Below are 20,631 nucleotides of genomic sequence, written 5' to 3'. Positions count from 1 at the left end.
TGTGATTTCTCATTTGTCTTTTTAAAGTACATGAGCTAAGTGCTTTTATTTTTAAGTTCATATGCACCTTGGCTTTGGACATTTTACCTTCGGCTTGGACTATTAGGACTTCCCACACTTCCTTGACCATCTCAGTCCCTGTGGGCACAGTGAGAACTAAGAAAAATGAATAAAGATGCCTTAAATAAGACAGTGATTTATTTCTTTTCATGGAAACGGACTCCAGTAATATATTGTGCAGAGCATGTGATGTCTCTGTGTTCTTAATGGCTTTGTGTTTTTTTCATGCTATTATTTCCACATTTACCTTTCTGTTCTAGTTGGAATCTAGGACTTCAAAAAGGAGAGCAGAGGAGGAAAAAAGTGGGTACTTCTTCCCTTGATAATACTATCTCAGAAACCTATGCTTTCAAATTTATCTTACAAGCAGTGGTAGGCCAAATGGCTTACTGGAGCAGCAGGGAAAGACAGACAGACTTTAGCCAAGAACCTTGCTTTCTGATAGGTAGTAGGACTTTGTCACAGGAGAGATTATAGGTGTTATGTTGGGGTATTGTACAGCTTTGCCTTAGAGATGTGTTGAAACTGATACCACAGTTCTCTAGACACAGATAATTAGCAACATCTACAGAAAGGTTTGAAATGCAAATTTTGATGTTTTGCTCAAAAGATTCTGTTATACATTAACCTTTTCTGTTTGAATGTGTTTGCTTCCCAAATCAAATATTTCTTTACTTTCTTCACATAAGATGCCTAATAAAAGTAGATTGAGTAGGTGTGGGCAGCAAGATAACCCAGAGGTTAGAGGATCTTGTTGCCAAACCTAATGTCCTTAGTTCTTTTCTTGAGATCTACATGGTAGAAGGAGAGAACCAAGTCACATAAGGTATCTGTCCTTCATCCCTAAGCTGCAGTACATGTGTATACACAAAGAAGTTTTTAAAGGCACAGGGAGATAGAAGGTGTTGAGAAATCCATTATTGCAATTTCAAAATTCATTCTAACAAAAAGCATAGATTCAAATCTGTAAAGGGAAGAGCACACAGGTCAAAGTCAGGAGGAACCCAGCCAGGTTCCCTGAGTTCTCATTACTGGATTGAGTTAAACAGGGCACACAGCATCTAAGAGGCATAGCCAAAAATCAGTGAGGCCTCATCAAGTCTTGGGGTTATAAGAGAAGACAGTGCTGTGTGATTGAATTTAGATATTTAAATTGTATCTTGCCAGACAAAAAAAAGCACACAGCAGTCACCGATCACACCATTTGTGTGAACCAGTGACAATAATACTGTGTGGTCCAAAGTTTTAGATGTAAAAAAAAAAAAAAAAAAAAAAGGATCATTCTCTCCTGATGAAATGTCCCAAGGTCCATTTTAAAAGGCTGTATTCCTTTTGAGGGGATGTGCCAAATTATAGTGACTCAGACCCAGCAAATATGCCCGTTCATTCATGTATTTCCACTTGTGTCAACATAGAGAAATACCAGTTATTTCAAAGACACTGGTTTTTATGTGGCAAAAGGTAGTAATCCTTGAGAAATGGAGATCAGATAAGGGATGCCACAGGTTCTCTCCCACATTCCTGGTTGAAGAAACAAACTGTAGCTCATGTGGAGGAACCCATGCAGAACTTGGCAGATGCTTTCAACCTTAGCTGAGATGTAGGGTCAGATGGCTACCTCTGGAAGGCTGTATTAGTGGGTTTTGTTGTTGTTGTTGTTGTTGTGGTGGTGGTGGTGGTGGTGGTAAAATTTTATAAACAAAATAACTTATGGAAAGAATTTTATTTTGCTTCCAGAAGGTAAGAGTTTATCCTGGTAGAGAAGCATGGCAGAAGGAACAGAGAGCTTACACCTTGAACCATAAGCCTGAAGCAGGGAGAGCATATGGGAAGTGATGGGGGCTTCTTAATCCCAGAGCCCACTTGCAGGACCTTAATCCCTCAAGCAACGCTGCCCCACCCAAACCTCCCAAACAGTATTCAAATGCTGGAGACCAAGGAGGACTTTTCTCATTCAAACCACCATAGTGGCTTCCAGGTTCTTCTGATACACAATGAGCAACTGAACAGGAACAGAACAGGAACAGTTTGGTATGCAAAGGTACTTCCAGGGCACTTATGGGACCCAACAGCAGCTAGAAAGTCTATAGCTTAATTAATGGCCCCTTAGAGTCTTTTGATGCATTGGATACCATGAGAAAAATGGACTGCTTGAGTCAGGGGTGCAAGCCAGTTTCAGTTGGGCAGAGCTGGTTATTCATTTTAGCCTTCCTCTTTGCCAATTTTCTTTTCTCATGTGTTCATTCTGCAGCCTGTGTGGAAAACCTCCTAGATTCCACTATCTGACCTGTTCTTCTGCCTCGTGCTCAGTTGAGGAGACAGGGTTGGCAGTTTGGGGAGACTAAAGCAGTAAAAGAAGTTTGTAGAACAGAATAACACAGCAGAGGTCCCCTTGAGTAGCTCACAAAGTTAGGATCTGCACACTAAGGTGAAGGACAACCTGTGAGAAGGAGAGTGGGAGGGGCAAGCTACTCACAGGGCATTTGGGGATGCCTTCTCCCCACAACCTGCCACTGAACTTGAAAATTTTATGATTTGTAGAACATTAGGTACATAAGTTTTTTTCCTCATTAATGGGAAATAATTAGTGTCAGACCAAATGCTGTTTAAGTCCTATTTCATAAAGCTTAAAAATAATTTCTGAAAGAATCAAATGGTTTCCAAGAATTTTGTCTAAGGACAAAGCTTGAGAATGTAAGGTTTTAAAATCATATCCGACCCAAAATTTACCGTAGCTGCCACCCAACTAAAAATATCCAGACTTTAAAAAAATGTAGGAAATGGTTATGTATAGAACAAATTCAACAAGTCAAGAAAATCTAAAATGGACATAGACATTAGCACATACAGAGGACCACATTAAAGCAGTTTTTATGGCTTTGACTTGTTTGTACAAAAGCTGTGTGGAGGCATGGTAAACAGTCTAATGTGAATGAACTCTCCCAAAGACAGGTGTGGGTGGAGAGGACAGAGGACAGGGAAATTATTTGGAAAAAACAAACAAACAAACAAACAAATAACAACAACAACAACAATAAAACCCCACCAAAATCAAAGAGCTAAGAAGCTCAGTGGAATCCAAGAAGAAACAGGGAGGAAACTAAACCAGCAAGAAAGTCATGGAATCACTCACACTCATGGTAGAGGAGGGAAAAAGGTAAATAGTACCAAAGATGAAAGATGAAAACTGAGGCCACTGGGGCTGGAGATGTAGCTCCTGTGGTAGCGTGTTTGCCTAGCATTGGTGAACCTATGGGCTTATTGCCTAGGATTTTATACATTGTATGTGGTGGCACAGATGGAGGGAAGACAAGAGGATCAGAAATTTATGTTTAATCTTAACTACATAGCTGAAGGAGTTGGAGGCAAGTTTGGGATACAAAAAGACCCAGATTTAAACAAAGCAATACACAGACCCAGTAAGAATCCACTATTGGTAGTATAGCAGAAGCCAGAGGCCTCTAAGCAGACCAATGACTCAATGCAATGGCCATTTGCTAGAAAAGCTGTCTGGGCAAAAGGGTGTACTGTGGGATACATTTTATCATAGTTCAGCTTCCCTGGCTAGATTTTGTTGTTGTTATTTGGTTTTTGTTTATTTTCTTTTTGGGGTAGTTTACAAGGGTAGAGGGTAGATAGATATGGAGGGATAGGGAGATAAATGGGATTGGGGTGCATGGTTGAAATTCACAAAGAATCAATAAAAATTTCTAAAAATAGACTGGCTTAGGTTTTGTTTTTTATTTTTTATTGCTGACCATTTCTCATTTGTATACAGCCAATTACGATAAAGTGTCTTACCTATTACCTACTCTTTGATGCCTTTCTAATACCCAACCAGTTCTACTCCCACTTTTTGTCTCTTTTTTTTTTTTTGTGTGTGTGTGTGTATGTGTGTGTCTATGTGGTAGGATGTTCTGGTGATGTGGGCTTTGAGGGTTAGCCAAGCTCTTGTAGATAAACTATCCTAATGTTCCTGAAATAAGCTCAATAAGCCCATTGGCATGCACACATGCACACACACACACACACACACACACACACACACACACACACACAGAGAGAGAGAGAGAGGGAGAGGGAGAGAGAGAGAGAGATAAACACCCCTATTTACATTGGGCTAAGGAATCTATTCTGTTTACTTACTGAAAAATGTGTCAATAAATGTCAATAAAGAAGCCATTACTTAATTAGGAGAGCAAAGTGGCAAAGTATATGTATGCATTTGTGTCATTTAAAGTTATTTGATACAGTAGAGTATCAATTTCTAATAGAACTAGTCTTAGCTTTGTCCTAGAACTTTTCTCCATGTTAGTGAATATATTTTAAATCTACAATTTAAACACATTTATAACACCCTTTACCGTTATAAACAGATCATAATTTATCATTTTCTGCAATTTCCTTGATACAAATTGTAAACGTTCTTTGTCCGAAAGAATATCTTTGTAGAGAATTATCTTTTTAAATATTAAGGGTGCAATGGAGCCACAAGCCCTTTTCAAGAGTAACTTTGCATGCATAGAACCTATGTGTTAGTCTGTGAACATGCTTGACATCTCTTTATTTTTCCCTCTGGTGGTTTGCAGCTTCTCTTGCTATGACGGCCTTGTCTTTCATATTTTGTGTAGTGAAACTGAAAACTTCCCCTTTAGAACATTGAAAAGTCAACGAGAGAGCTGCGTTGGGTTTCCGTTAGAACTTGTTGATTTTTTGGAGGAGTTCTGCTGCCTCAGCAAGTGAGTGGCTGATTACATCTTGGCAGAAAAGTGAGGCCAAGGGGACCTGACTCCTCTCAGGGCGCTGTTAATCATTACTTGGCTTGAGATCTTTGTAACTACTGATAAGTGGTGACTGCTGTCTCTTTTTGTCTACGGAAACAGAATGACACCAAAAAGAAAACAGGATTCTGTTTGTCTTTCCATCTGTAATGTCTTTTTACCCCCAAGCAGATTGATTTTTGCTTTGTAATTTTTTTTTGCTAAGCATTTTTCTCATTATTATATGACATACACCTACTTGAAGACCATACCTACTTGACATCCTACCCTGTTTCAAAGGAGTAATAGTACTCAGTTCCTTTTGAGGCTCATGAGTACTACATAGCAGAGGGAAGGCTAATTATTATGTGTAAGAAGAAATGGTTCTTAATTAGAACATAAAGTTTTTCTTCTATCATAACAGTTGCTTCCTATAGATGCTAGTGAATGTTTGGAAATAGAAATTTAAATCTATTTAAAAAGAGGTGAAGGTCAGAACAGAGGCTGTTTGGAATGGTAGCTGGGTACCAAATGAACTGCAAGGTGGGTATCAAATCAAACTGCAAGAAATGATTGTATTACAGCTGTTCATAAGTGTGAGCTATGTGCTTATGTGTCTGTGAGCAAATGTGCAGGTATTAGTGAATGGTGACTGCTATATTGAGACAGAAAGCACAGACCCCAGGTGGGTAACGTTTAGTGTAACTTGGAATGTTTGGTCTTAGTACAATCTAGGCATCTAGAAAAGAGTCTTCTATAGGTTGAAGAAGTAGGAATATCAAAGATCCAATATATGACTGACATGAACAGGCAGGTGTGAGCCAAATAAACAAAGGAGAAGAATCCTTAGAGACTAGCCCCAGTGTGAATACTGGCTGATGGGGGAAATGTGATACTGTTGACAGGGGTTGGGGTGGGGTATGGTGGGAGTTGTGGTGGTGCCATTATAAACTTCTGTAAAGAAAGACAGACAGTGTGTGGTATTTTTGTTACAAATAAACTAAAATCACAAGCAGATGGATTACATGATAGTGCATTACAATGACTTCCTGTATTAGGAACGATCCAAAAGCCCTTTACTGGGGCCTAGCTAAGTGGGGAATTTATTACAGTAATGATAGTGAATAGAAAGCAAAGACAGGGTACTGAAATGACTTAGTGACATGAAATAAACATGAAGACCTTAGTTCGGTCTTTCAGAATCTATATTCTAAAACACACACACACACACACACACACATACACACACACACATGCACAAAACATTCATAGCAGGACATACCTCTATAATCCCCAGCTGTGGGGCAAAAGGATCCCCAGGGCTTACTGACTTGCACATGTGGCCAAATCTACACGCTCCAGGTTTAATGAGAGACCCTGCCTCAAAAACTAAGTTGGTGAGTGGTTGTAGAAGACACATGACCTTGACTTTAGACCTCCACATGTGTGTGCACACATATATGTGTGGACACTTGTACATATGTGTGTGCATACACAAATCTATACAAAAGAAAAAGAAAGAAAAAAGAAAAGACAAAAGTGAAGAAGAGAGAGACAGAGAGAAGGAGAGGGAGAGGGTGAGGAAAAGAGAGAGACTTAAATGCTAGAGAAACCTAACCAAGCATGCTTCAAGATAAGAGGTGTTCAATATTAGTTAACATTATGAGTTATGAAAATTTCTAAGATCCATAAGAACTTTATGATTTTCTGTTTTCTTTATTTTAGAAGAGTGTGGTTGTCCAAATTCCTAGCTCCTTGTTTCACTAACATCCATTTTAGAGTGCATTCTGTATGTTCATCTTCCAGTTAATAAAGGATGAAAGAAAAAAGTCACTTTTGATCACTCTTTTATTTTAATACAAACTATCTCATTCATGTGTTTCCTTTTTTTTTTTTTTTTTTTTTTTTTTTTTTTTGGTTTTTCGAGACAGGATTTCTCTGTGTAGTCCTGGCTGTCTTGGAACTCACTCTGTAGACCAGGCTGGCCTTGAACTCAGAAATCTGCCTGCCTCTGCCTCCCAAGTGCTGGGATTAAAGGTGTGTGCCACCATGCCCCGCGTGTTTCTTTTTAATGATTCTATAGTTGGTAGACAATGAGTCAGTCTGTAGTTTATTATTTTTTGAACCTGACAATCAGCTCATTTAACCTTCAAAATTCTAAGCTTAACCCTGGTCTTACATTTGTTTTTGCCCCTCCATTTTTTTTCCAATTTTTATTAGGTATTTTCTTCATTTACATTTCAAATGCTATCTTGAAAGTCCCCTATATCCTCCCCCAACACTGCTTCCGGACCCACCCACTCCCACTTCTTGGCCCTGGTGTTCCCCTGTACTGGGGCATATAAAGTTTGCAAGACCAAGGGGCCTCTCTTCCCAATGATGGATGACTAGGCCATCTTCTGATACATATGCAGCTAGAGACATGAGCTCTAGGGGTACTGGATAGTTCATATTGTTGTTCCACTTATAGGGTTGCAGATCCCTTCAGCTCCTTGGGTACTTTCTCTAGCTCCTCCATTGGGGAGCTGACTGTGAGCATCCACTTCTGTGTTTGCCAGCCACTGGCATAGCCTCACAAGAGACAGCTATATTAGGGTCCTTTCAGCGAAATCTTGCTGGTATATGCAATAGTGTCTGTGTTTGGTGGCTGATTATGGGATGGATCCCCGGATGGAGCAGTCTCTGGATGGTCCATCCATTCGTCTTAGCTCTAAACTATGTCTCTGTAACTCCTTCCATGGGTATTTTGTTCCCTATTCTAGGGAGGAATGAAGTATCCATGCATTGGTTTTCCTTGTTCTTGATTTTCATGTATTTTGCAAATTGTATCTTGGATATTCTAGGTTTCTGGGCTAATATCCACTCATCAGTGAGTGCATATCAAGTGACTTGTTTTGTGATTGGGTTACCTCTGTCAGGATGATATGCTCCAGATCCATCTATTTGCCTAAGAGTTTCATAAATTCATTATTTTTCATAGCTGAGTAGTACTCCATTGTGTAAATGTACCACATTTTCTGTACCCATTCCTCTGTTGAGGGACATCTGTTGTCCCTCCACTTTGCCCCAGCTTTCTTTTTTTTCTTTTTCTTTTTTAATTTTTTATTAGATATTTTCTTTATATAAATTTCAAATTTCAAATGCTATCATGAAGTTCCCTATACGCTTCTCCCACCCTGCTCCCCTACCCACCCATTCCCGCTTCTTGGCCCTGGCAAACCCCTGTACTGGGGCATATAAAGTTTGCAATACCAAGAGGCCTATCTTCCCAGTGATGGCTAACTCGGCTCACAACCAAAAATATAAGAGTTCAGTTGCCCCAGATATCTTACAAGTTGACTGGCATTGTCTTACTTTTAGCATACTAACGTACATGTACCTTCTCCTGAATTCCAAAGGCTCTTGCCTTGTGTGCCAATCTTTCATCAATCGATGCTGGGTAACATTTGTTATTTTCCTTTATAAACTTTTCATATCAATTATAAGTGTTTTCCATGTGGTATTATTTTTAATTCCTAATGTAAAAAGGAACAGCTATTATAATATCTTAGCATATATTATTATTGCTTTGTTCTTTAACTTGCTTAAAGAATAAAAGAAATAGAATGAGCAGTGGTGTTATCTTCTTTGGTAATATTGCTTTTATTTTCTTTCCTTAAATGGAAACAATACTAGAAAATGGTCACTTTTGTTGCTGTTCTGAAACTTCTTCTTGGCGCTGTGAATGCATAGAGTCCATAGGATTTCATCTGAAATACTAAGAGAACACAGCCTGTGCTGAAACACATTGTGAATGGTATCTTAATAGTTACTACACAGTAGAACCCTTTCTAGGTCTATTACAAACTAGCTGTATACCATTGAAATTCATGTTTTACAGCCTTAATTCCCAGTGTGTAGCATTAGGAGATAAAACCTTTGGAAGATAGTTAGAGGTATTTAAGCTTATTAGGAAGGGACCCTTATTATGGCATTAGTTCCCTTAGAGAAAAGACAGTGTAGGGCGTGCTCTCATTCTCTTTCCATGGAGATATAATGAGAAGGTATTAATCTACAAGCTAGCAAAGGGATCTTACCAGGGACAGAACTATATAGAAATTTGACCCTGAACTATTAAGCTTGTAAGACTGTGAGAAAGAAGTTTTTGCAGCTTAAATCACTCAGTCTATTATATATATATATATATATATATATATATATATATATAAATACATATATATATAATATACACATACATAAATATATACAAAATATATAATATATGTTTAATATATAGTAATAATATATAATATGTATATATGTATATACACACATCAATCATATGGGTTTTTGCCACCCTGGCAAATTCTCTGCAGGGCTAGGCATATAACTGCCTAATCACTGATACCCCTCTTGGTACTCCCACAATTCCTCTGTAAACGCACTCCCTTTCTTTTCTGAGAGGGTAGAGGGCCCCCTTGGCTGCCTGATATCCTGGAAAATCAAGTTTCTGCAGCAGCTTAGGCATATTCTTTCTCACCGGGGTCAGACAGGACAGCCCAGCTAGGAGAACATATCGCACACAGGCAACAGCTTTTGGTATAGCCTCAGGGGGCTGTATCTTAATTAGAGAAATTAATGTCTACATCAGATTCAGTCATCATGGTCTGATCTCATTAAAGATTGTATGGTTAATGGATTTGGTTTTGGCTCAATGGCAGAACAGTTCCTAGCCTGTTTAAAGCTCTGTGTACAGTCACCAGTACGCGCGCACACACACACACACACACACACACACACACACACACACACACACACAGAGAGAGAGAGAGAGAGAGAGAGAGAGAGAGAGAGAGAGAGAGAGAGGAGAGAGAGAGAGAGACTATGTTTGTGGGTGTATGTGTGTGTTTCTTTGTATGAATTATGTCTTAGTCAGGGTTTCTATTCCTGCACAAACATCATGACCAAGAAGCAAGTTGGGGAGGAAAGGGTTTATTTAGCTTACACTTCCATACTTCTGTTCATCACCAAGGAAGTCAGGACTGGTACTCAAGCAGGTCAGGATATAGGAGCTGATGCAGAGGCCATGGAGGGATGTTTCTTACTGGCTTGCTTCCCTTGGCTTGATCAGCCTGCTCTCTTATAGAACCAAGATTAACAGCCCAGAGATGGTCCCACCCACAAGGGGTCTTTCCCCTTGATCACTAATTGAGAAAATGCCTTACAGTTGGATCTCATGGAGGCATTTCCTCAACTGAAGGTCCTTTTTCTGTGATAACTCCAGCTGTGTCAACTTGACACAAAACTAGCCAGTACAAATTATATGAATTTTCAGCCTTTTAAAAAGAAGATGAGCTTTCTGAAAGTCAGTCTATTGATCATCTATTGAATGGTATGTGCTTTGTAAGTCCAAGAGCCATGTACAAAATCTAGCAAAGCCAGACTAGAGATGCAAGTGACAGAACCCAGCTTGATTAGTTGCATAGAGACATGACAGACGGGACATTTTAAGATGTATGAACTATTTTACTTAGGATAACTGTTTGTTGAAAAGAAATGAATTGAATTTCCCAGGTGATGTGACCAGCATCATGAAAGGGTCCATTCATTTCCAGTTGATACGTTTTGTGCTGTTTTACAAATGTATCACCTTTTCATCTGCCTTGCCTTCCATAGAATGAAAATATAATGTAAATCTATCCTAACATGTCTAGCCCAAAGTTCACGAGTTAGGTACAGATTTATGTATAAGAAAACATTATCTCCATTGCTCTACACATGTAGTGGATGTGTAAATGTATATTTGAATTTTATAGTGAAATACTAATTTGTGAAAAGCGTATTGACATTTTTAGGCAATCTGCCTTAGCCATTGCAGGTCAGAGATATATGATAAATTCAGGAACCCATGACCAATTTGATTTCATCTAAGATACATCTCTCTGATCCATTCTGTCTTATTTATAGTTTCCTTCTTGTATGATTCCTTTTTTAATTTTTTGCATATTTCTATACTTTTAAAATGAATCCCCTTGTAAGTATTAACAGTTCAAAACCAACAATTCAGGAACAGAAATACAGATTGGATGAGTGGCAACAAAAATCTACACTTACAACTAAAAAAATACAATGTGGTATAAAAGTTCTTACTGCCCTTAAGGTAGTTTTTATATATGGTCATAATAAATCAACACTGTCAGGTTAGTACTATGACAGATCACTATGGAATATGACAATGGAATATGAAGGTTAAAATATCCAGATAAAAAAAATAGAAAAGCTAAAATCTGAGATCAAATGTAACATAAAACTGCTTAGGAGATGCATTCACACGAGGTCGGCAGATTTAGAATCAATATAGTGTTCTTTCTTCATCTATTATTTACTAATAATTAATTACTGTTTATAAAAGGAGTATTGGCCTTTTATGGAGATATTAGGAAAAATTCAATAAAAATAAAAAGGGGGCAACTTTCCTTTGTTATCATTACCTGGGGAAGTGGCCCAACCTAAGGCACTGTGTTCAGACTTCATTTAAAAGACAACTATGAACACATGGGATTCTTGTCCACAACTAAACCAGGCTCTCCAAGGGTTTCAGATTCCAAACTTGCCTGTATCTATTTTTGTAGATCTTGTGGGGGGAACAAATGATGCTCATTCTGCCTTCTTTTCCCCACAAAGCATCTCTGGTTTTATCTAAAGTCTCCAAATGGCTTCTAAACACTATGAAGATTATTTAACTCTCCCTACACTCTGAGCAATGACAGATCTAAGAAACGGAGGGGTAATGGGTTGACGCTGAACCTTGTAAGCAAGTGTATGCTCAGCAAGTAAGTAGCACGAAGTTCAGTTTTATCTTCAACAGACTTTCCTAGTCTGCTCCTCTGTGAGTTGAGAGAATTTACTCAAGAAGAGCACTCAAGTACAAGTAGGAGAAAACACTGTGCTATATCAAGATTAAGTATATACAACCAAGTAGAAAAGAAGCAAAAGCAGGATACTGTAAATCATTTGTTTCCTTTTGCCTTATACAAGGACATGACCCATAGAAACCTTGACATATATCACCAGCAATAAAATTTAAGCATAAGCTGAGTAAGATAGAATTTAATTCATCAACTTGACCATCTACAACCCAAACGCGAGTACATCGTATCATTTTTATAGCTCAGAATTATAAGGAATAACTAGGGTTGAGTAGAAAGTTTATAATTTTAATGTAAATGGTGAAGAAAACTTGATATATTATATTTAGTTAATCAATATGGTCATATAAATATTAGCACAGGTTTAGAAAGAAGACTGCCTGGTCAAATGGCTTCCTGCAACTGGAATTTGAACTCCTAAATGATTCTAAAGGTCCAACATTTTATGACCAGCGAGTAGTACCTGTCTCCAGGAAGTGTAGGTATATGACTGCAGTCAACATTTCTCCTCTTGATACTCTCTAGGATGAGGCTTAACACGTTCAGTGTGTATGTGCTCTAGAAGTCCAAATACTTCTGTGTGCAATGCTCACAGAAGGCAGTGACAGCACATGATTCTTCGGATTTTGTGTAGAGTAGGTTTGAATCATATTTTATTATTTCCTAGCCCCCCCCCTTGAAAAAAATCACGCTATATAATTTACTCAAACTCTATTTTTTTCTGCCTCCATGTGCACCAGTCCATTCTCACAATCCTCTGTAACTGACTGGAAAATCCAAAGCCAGAGTCTTTGATGAGAGAAAAGTCTCCCTCTATTAGCAGTAACTTGATGTCTGAAGGGTTAATGGGCTTCTTGAAGTGGTCAATTTATCCAGAGAGGGAACCCTGTGACCCCGGTGAGGACCTGGCATTGGTCATTTCTTAGAAGAAATGTAATTTAGAATTTTTCCTTCTTATTCTTCCAGCTGCTTACTTATCGATGATATTGACTTTGGGTTTTAAAAAGTCTTGCTTTGGAAAATTGTTCTGAGCAGCTCTTAACCACTCACGTCATGTATTCTTATTTTATATCACTTTTCATCTGGGATATTATTAAGTCAAATCCTCGGTAACCATTCTCCACAATCCAATTTATTTTTACCCAAGATCCATTGAATTCAACTCAATGCCTTCTCATAAAAGGTTAACCCAATATTTCATGCTGTTATACCTTATGTTTGTGTTATGTGAAAGAAAAGTAAGCATGATAAGCAGCCAATAAATTACATTCAGAATGTTTATTTCCCAAAGTTACATTACTATGCCAGCATAGATAAATGTAATCATTTATCACAATATGGATTGTGGATGTAAAAGGTAAAATAAATACAGCCATATTTCTTGTATGAGTCCTACTTTGTTTACGTTAAATGTTGGCCAGAATACCTTTGAATACCTTGTTCTTTTATTTATTGAATTGTATTACCACATGGTACTGTAGTGATTCAGGTCTGAAAAGGTAAGCAACAGTATTGTATTTATAGTGAGAAATTATCTTTAATTTTTCTTGTAAAATAAGATTCTTGAATTTTCTCAAGTTGACATCTGTAAATCAGCTCTTTTGGTAATTTTTTTTTATTTCAAGGCATATTCATTTAGACGGAGAGCTTTAGTGTGCATGTCCTATTTGAAGGACACAGACAACTAGCCTGGTAGAATGAAGAAACATCTTGTCTGCCATTTGGAAGAGTTACTATAAATAATTTCATCACAGTTGTGAAAGTACGACAAGTTCCAAAGTTGTTCATTAAAGTGAATGTGCTGTACAGTTAAATTCATTGAATGCAGCATTTTAATTTTTAATAACAACTTTATCAAAATGTAATTTCCGTAGCATACTACTGACCATATATATAAAGGAAAACATTCAGCTTTTTACATGTATACATAGTTATTTTAGTAATACAGAGTCGAGTTTCATCACACCACAAAGAAAACACATCTTTTGGTTGTTACAGTCCACTTTTCCAAAGCATCATAGTTGGGTCTTGTTTGTCTTTTTTTTTTTAATGGCTAAACATTTTTTAATGGGTATTTATTTCATTTACATTTCCAATGCTATCCCAAAAGTCCCCCACCCACTCCCCCACCCACCCACTCCCACTTCTTGGCCCTGACATTTCCCTGTACTGAGGCATATAAAGTTTGCAGGACCAATGGGCCTCTCTTTCCACTGATGGCCGACTAGTCCATCTTCTGATTCATATGCAGCTAGAGACACGAGCTGCGGGGGGCGGGGAGGGGGCTACTGGTTAGTTCATATTGTTGTTCCACCTATAGGATTGCAGATCCCTTTAGCTCCTTGGGTAATTTCTTTAGGGTCTTGTTTTTCATCCAGCCTGACAGTGTATACTTCACAGTGGCCTCTCGTATTCCATGAGTATATTTTACTATGAACTGTGGTTCATTCTTGTTTTTGCTGTTCGTGTGTTGTTGATATTTGTTTTAGTACTGCTTGGGAATCCAACCCAGCACTTCTCTCCATGTCAAATTGACAGATAGCATCATGGTGGAAGTATGTGAATGTAGAAAACATAAACATAAGGTGAGACAGGAACCTGGAACTTTGGGAGAGGGTGGTTTTGACACCCCTCCCCAAATCCAGACACTACTCCTTAAATGCCCAATCACCTCTTTAATATAACTACACTGAAGACTAAGATTCTAACATGTATATATTTGGAGACACCCTCAGCCACATCATAACCATAGCACATATCAACATATAGCATGTATTTATGGTGTGTGTGTGTATAAATTTGAAAATAAAATTTTAATATAACAATAATTTTGAATATTAATCTTGTTTTGTCACGAGGACAGGAGACTCATGCTTTTGTTTAGTACCTAGTTAGATGATTTAGGAAAATCTATTTCCCCTACTGTCTGTACCTCTGGCATCTTTATATGGTACAGCACTGGACATGGATAGGGGTATTTTGTGATTTGGGCCACATTTCTGTTTTTTGTTTGTTTGTTTGTTTCTTTGCTTTTAGATAACGTTCATTAAAATGTTATTTGAGATTCATAGATGTGTGTAATTCCTTAGGTTTACTCTCAAAGGCACTCTCTTATCTCCTTTCCAGTATTGTTCCCCAAACCCCAGCTCCATACAAGTCCTTTTCTTAGACACACATCTTTGGTTTTGCCCTGTTTTATGAAGCACAGCATCTTCGGTGTGACCTGGGGTTTGTTCAGTAGTTTCAGTTGAGCTCTCATACTCGCCCCTTTCCACCTCTCTCTCTGAATCTTTGTTCATGTTGCTAACACACTTAGTGCCTACTTTGTATAGTGCCCTGAAGGATCAGTCACCCTGTGACATGCTTCAGTTGATTTTGGACCCATTTGTAAAGGTTGCTTTTGAGGTCAGTCTTTGAGGGCTTTTCTTAAGAGCTTGTTTTACCTGCTCTTCTTGTTTTCTCTGGTGAACTCTCTGCCATGTTACTTATATATATTTTTTTTTCCCAAGGAAGACTTTAGCCTCTTGTAAACTGTTTGCTGTCAAAGTCTTAATATCTCATAAGAAGACTCCTGGGATTGAAGCTCCCCCAAAAAGGGGTCCAAGTAAATTCAACTCATGTGAGGAGGGTTATGTTCACACCACTGCCTCTTCTTTGGGGAAAATCTCTGTACCAGAGCTCCAGAGCTTGGGATAGTGACAGTGACTACTTCTCCAAAAGTGACATGCTGACTCTGTGATCAGGGCACTGGGTGTGGGCAGTCATCCTTGGGTTGGTCAGTGCATTGATCCTGATGAGCAGTGCTCAGCACACACTGTGGTAGCAACGGTCTCTGGTGTGACTGTTTGTTGTTGCTGTGTCACTGCCATCACAGTGAAGCCTCTAGTCAGCCAGTGAAGGCTGGCCTGGGTACAAGAAACTCTTGGCCACTAAGCTAGGTTTTCTTGAGTTCACTCTACGTAATTGGGGGTGGGGCTCTGAGACATTCTGACAGAATGTTCTTCCCTGACAGGCACTTGGGGTGTCATTGCCTTCAATTGGAAATTGAGCAGAAGAAGTCTTACTTTCTGGGTTACACTTTCCTAGGGGTGGGTTACTGTGGCATGGATCTGGGTGACAGTGGTGGCTGGTATTTCAGACCCCATGGATCTTCAGTGTTCTTTCTGAATTGCAACAAAGTGTCTTCGATTGATATTCCTCCTCCTCCTCTTCCTCTTACCTTTTTTCTTCCTCCTCCTCCTTCTTTACCTCTTCCTCCTTAAGACAAGCTCCTGATAAATTAAAGGTTGTTCTCACCAGCTGTTTGGAGTTGGTCTACATGAGTCCTGAAGTGATCTAGTGTTTACCTTTTACAGTATAGTCAAGAGATCCCATTGAGTTTTCTTTTTAAATTTTGGGGGAGCTGATATTAATTTTTAATTGTATTTACTATCTCTCTTTGTGTTTTCTCTCTCTCTGTGTCTCTCTCTCTCTCTCTGCCTGTGTGTGTGTGTAAATTAAATTCTTTAATAAGTTATTCAGATGACATTTAGTATTTGCTTTTTTTTAAATGTGGTTAAAAGTTTCTACATTAGACATAGAGAGACTTTATATGTAGAAATATTTGAATTAAAATCCTACAAGAGAACTGAAGCACATCAGAATGTCTCAGTCCTCCTTACATAAGTAAATATTGTATTTATTCAGCTTTAATTTGTTTATTAATCCAAAATAAGGATGTAGCAGTAGATGTTTGTTATTTAAATTATACAATGTATGCAAAAAGGTTTTAAACTCTAAAACCTTAAGGTAGATGACATTATTACCACTTTATATCAAATGCTGCATAAAATGTATCTTTTTCCTATTTCATCCTTATTTATTAAGTACAAAATTAATCATAGGCAACTTGTGTATTTTACACCATTTGAAGCTCTTTATATCATTATGTAATAGATATTCTACAGACCATTGACCACCTAGGAGATGATTACTTTAGACATAAGGAACCGAGTAATACAAAAGAGAAAGGGCGATGTTAGCACCTACTTAGTAGGTAAGAATGTGTTTATTCATTTGTCTTGGCATTATGGAGAGTTTTATAGAATTCCAATAAGGATTCATTTTAATGTGTGGAAAAGATGAGCTTGGTAGGGTAATTTTGAAGGAATTATAAAATCTAGGCTTTTATAAAGATCTTGGATTTGTCAGGTGCACTAGGACCTGGATTGTAAGAAGCCCTGTCAGAATTGTTTCCAGCCATGGCATGCATAAACCATATAGGGGAATTCCAGTTGTAGATAAACTCAGGAGTTCATATTTACGCCACATTATTTTGAGAGTGTGTGTTCTAATTTTATGTAACATATTATGTCATGCATTCCATTTATGTCTTAATGTGTTCTTCTAGTCTATGTAAAAAATTATAAGTAGTTCATTGAGAGTTAAATTGCCAGCACACACACAAACACACACACACACAGACACACACCCTTTTGAATCACTTCTTTTGCAGATATAAACATGGGCTGTCTTCTTGACATTGCATATAAGACTCTCAAAGACTAAACAGAAAATCCCCAATACTCCAACCTCCAATGCTGTCAGTTTATGAGGGAAGAAAGCATCCTTATATAAGCAGAGCTAGGTTGGGGTTACCTGACCCGGTAGCGGTATTTGCAAGCTCTATAACAAAACGGCAGATCTAATTATGAAAGAAAATCTAGAGAAGAACTTTGACACATGTGCTCTTGTGGATGACTGAGGTAAAGGGTGATTTCTAGTTCTGTCTCAGTTGAGAACATTTTATTAATATCTGAATTAAAATCTTTAAACAGTATGAAAATTTAATTTCTTACAAATACAAAAGAAATTACCTCCCATTTTGTTAAAGACTGAAAATGTCTGTGTCTTTTCTGTTTATTTTTTTCCTGATTGGTTTTCTTTTTATATGTGTGTGCTGCACATGTGTATGTGCATATGTATGTTCATGTGTTCATTATGCATGCAGAAGTGTGTGCATGTATGGCACCCCAAAATTGATGCCAGGTATTTAAAAAAATAATTCTTCACGTTATTGAAGCAACATGCCCTTCTAAATCTGGAACACACCAATTTGAGTTATTCATACTAGCTAGCTTGCCCTAGGAATCCAGGTCTCTCTTTCTGGAAGGCTGGATTTACCAGCAGTCACCAGCCCTACCTGGCTTTAGTCCTGCATCCCGGCAAGCTGGATGTGGATTCTATTGCTTGCACAGCAAGTACTCTATTCATTGGCCAACTCCACAGCTTCTATTTTTTTCTAAATCTTTTCTTTTTTCCCCTCACTATTACATAATGCTTTTCACCATGTCAGAACTGTTTAAGATATTCACAGAAATGTTGACTGGGTTCAACTGAAGCACTTGTCACTGGACACTTTCCTCTGTGGTGAAAATAAGCTTTTTTTTTTTTTTTTTTGCTTATTATTGGGCACATTGGATTATGATTTTTATTATGATTGTTTTCATTTTTTCAGATTATACTATAATTACACCATTTTCCCCCTCTCCCTTTTCCCTCCAAAGCCCTCCTGTATATACTTACTAGCTCTTTCAAATTTATAACTTCTTTTATGAATTATTTTTACATTTATATATTTATATGCATATACATATATTCTTAACTATAATCTGCCCAGTCTGTATAATGTTAGTTGTTTCTCTATTTTCATGGCTAGCCTTTTAGTATTGGATAATCAATTGTTGTACTTTCCCCAGGGAAAAACAATTTCTCCCACTCTCATCATTCCTTAGTTGTGCATAGTTCTTTGTTTTGGTTTTTCCCTGCCCTTGTGGTATGGCTATTGTGGCAATACTTGTTTAGCTCATTCTCAGGCCATCGGCTTGGTGAGACGATGTAGGTAGAGCTTTCATCACTACTTTTAGAAATGATCTCATATTGAACACAGTGATACTTTGGTTTTGGCTTTCTAAAATGTCTACATTATCTACAATGTTGCCTGTGCCTGAGTTGTTTTGTTGAAGTATCCATTGGGCAAGAATTTTTAGAATTATTAGAAGGGATATTAGAAGTTACTACATTCATATTTTATCTATTATATGATCAATTTACAGCAATGGCATTTTGTTTTCTTCCTCTCTCTCTCTCTCTCTCTCTCTCTCTCTCTCTCTCTCCCTCTCTCTCTCTCCCTCCTTTTCTTTCTCTTTCTCTTTCTCTCTCTCTCCTTCCTTCCTTCCTTCCTTCTTTCTTTCTTTCTATTTCCTTTTTTTTTTTTTTTTTTTTTTTTGAGACAGGGTTTCTCTGTGTAGCCCTGGCTGTCCTAGAACTCACTCTGTAGACCAGGCTGGCCTCGAACTCAGAAATCCGCCTGCCTCTGCCTCCCAAGTGCTGGGATAAAAGGCGTGCGCCACCACTGCCTGGCTATTTTGTTTTCTCAATTACAAGTTTGGTTCTTAGCTTTTCCTCCTGCATTCTTGTATTATATTTCTAGAAAGGTGCTGTGTTAAGTCTAAGCTTTCTTTTTTTAAAAAATATTTTTATTAGGTTATTTTCCTTATTTACATTTCCAATGCTATCCCAAAAGTTCCCCAGACCCCCCCCCTCCCCAACCCACCCACTCCCACTTTTTGGCCCTGGTGTTCCCCTGTACTGGGCATATAAAGTTTACAAGTCCAATGGGCCTCTCTTTCCAGTGATGGCCGACTAGGCCATCTTTTGATACATATGCAGCTAGAGTCAAGAGCTCTGGGGTACTGGTTAGTTCATAATGTTGTTCCACCTATAGGGTTGCAGATCCCATTAGCTCCTTGGGTACTTTCTCTAGCTCCTCCATTGGGGGCCCTGTGATCCATCCAATAGCTGACTGTGAGCGTCCACTTCTGTCTCTCATGTATCATGAAAATATTCACCCTTAGCTAAGTCTCTCTTTAGGGAAATTGAGTGATCTAAAATGAAATTTTGATTTGTTTTAATCCCAACATGGTTACTTATTTCCATTTGTTTATTATTTATCCTGTATTCAGAGTATCCTGGCTTTAAATCCTCGAGTACAAGCTCATGCAACTCTACGTTCCACCACAGCCAAGAAACTAGACAAGAAACACTGGAAAAGGAACACTGACAAGAACTGCTTTGTGAGTATCACTGACACGTGATTTCCTTCTGAAAATTATTCCCCACACTGAAGTCAATGTCTTTGTATCTTAGAAATGGAATTAAATAGGCAGGAGGTGCTGCTATGCTTTTAAAGCAATTTAAGCATTTTATATCTGCAAACAAGTTTTTGATGCTTTGCGAATCTTCTGTAAAACTTAAAATTTTATAAGTTTGTTACCAGAATTTCTTTTTCTAAATTCTTTTAAATTTAGCCTAAAATTGTTATGTACGATGATAGCATGCTGAAAGATTTTCCATATCACAAGTTTCAGTGTCACTGAGAAAGGCTACCTGACTGTTCAGTATAAACCTTCTGCACCCAGATACGATGCAGAAGCAGAGCGGTTTCTCTGGGGCTCCTCATGGCTGATTTTTAATTCTTTAATTTGTTTTTATTTGCGTGTTGAGAGAAGGGACTCACTGTGCAACTCAAGCTGCCTCATGCCCATGAGGTTCCTTCTATCCTCACAGCCTGAGTTCTAAAGTTGCTGTCTAGCTTAGGATCTTTCTTATCTGTGTCTATGTTGTGATCACAAACTCCAGTACAGGTCTTTGGAAGGACACCAGGGTAGGCCACACTGGATCTATGAACTACAAATATTTAAAATTGGAAAGACTTCCTTTTTACTGGAATAGCCCCCAAACGATTTTTCCAAAATAATTAATGAGGCTGTAGCATGCGCTTGCTTGGTTTATGTTCTCTGGATGCTCTTTACATACTGTTGTTTAAGATACATGACTTTATTTTTGTCTTTTTTTTCTTCCTT

General features: G+C 38.1%; 1 protein-coding gene across 2 annotated transcripts in view; it reads left to right on the top strand.

Moving 5' to 3' along the window:
* Positions 1-20,631, top strand: part of Dpyd (dihydropyrimidine dehydrogenase) — an 899,256-nt gene that overhangs the window by 21,081 nt on the left and 857,544 nt on the right. For both annotated transcript variants that reach the window (XM_021158977.3, XM_085835556.1), the window contains exon 2: positions 19,732-19,842. In XM_021158977.3, the coding sequence (XP_021014636.1) occupies positions 19,732-19,842 (111 nt within the window). The remainder of the gene's footprint in view (positions 1-19,731; positions 19,843-20,631) is intronic.

This window comes from Mus caroli, unplaced genomic scaffold (genome assembly GCF_978045245.1).
Source record: "Mus caroli unplaced genomic scaffold, Mus_caroli_1 scaffold_3, whole genome shotgun sequence".
Lineage (NCBI taxonomy): Eukaryota > Metazoa > Chordata > Mammalia > Rodentia > Muridae > Mus > Mus caroli.
Note: the sequence above shows the minus strand (reverse complement) of the source record. Positions and strands in the feature narration are given on the sequence as shown.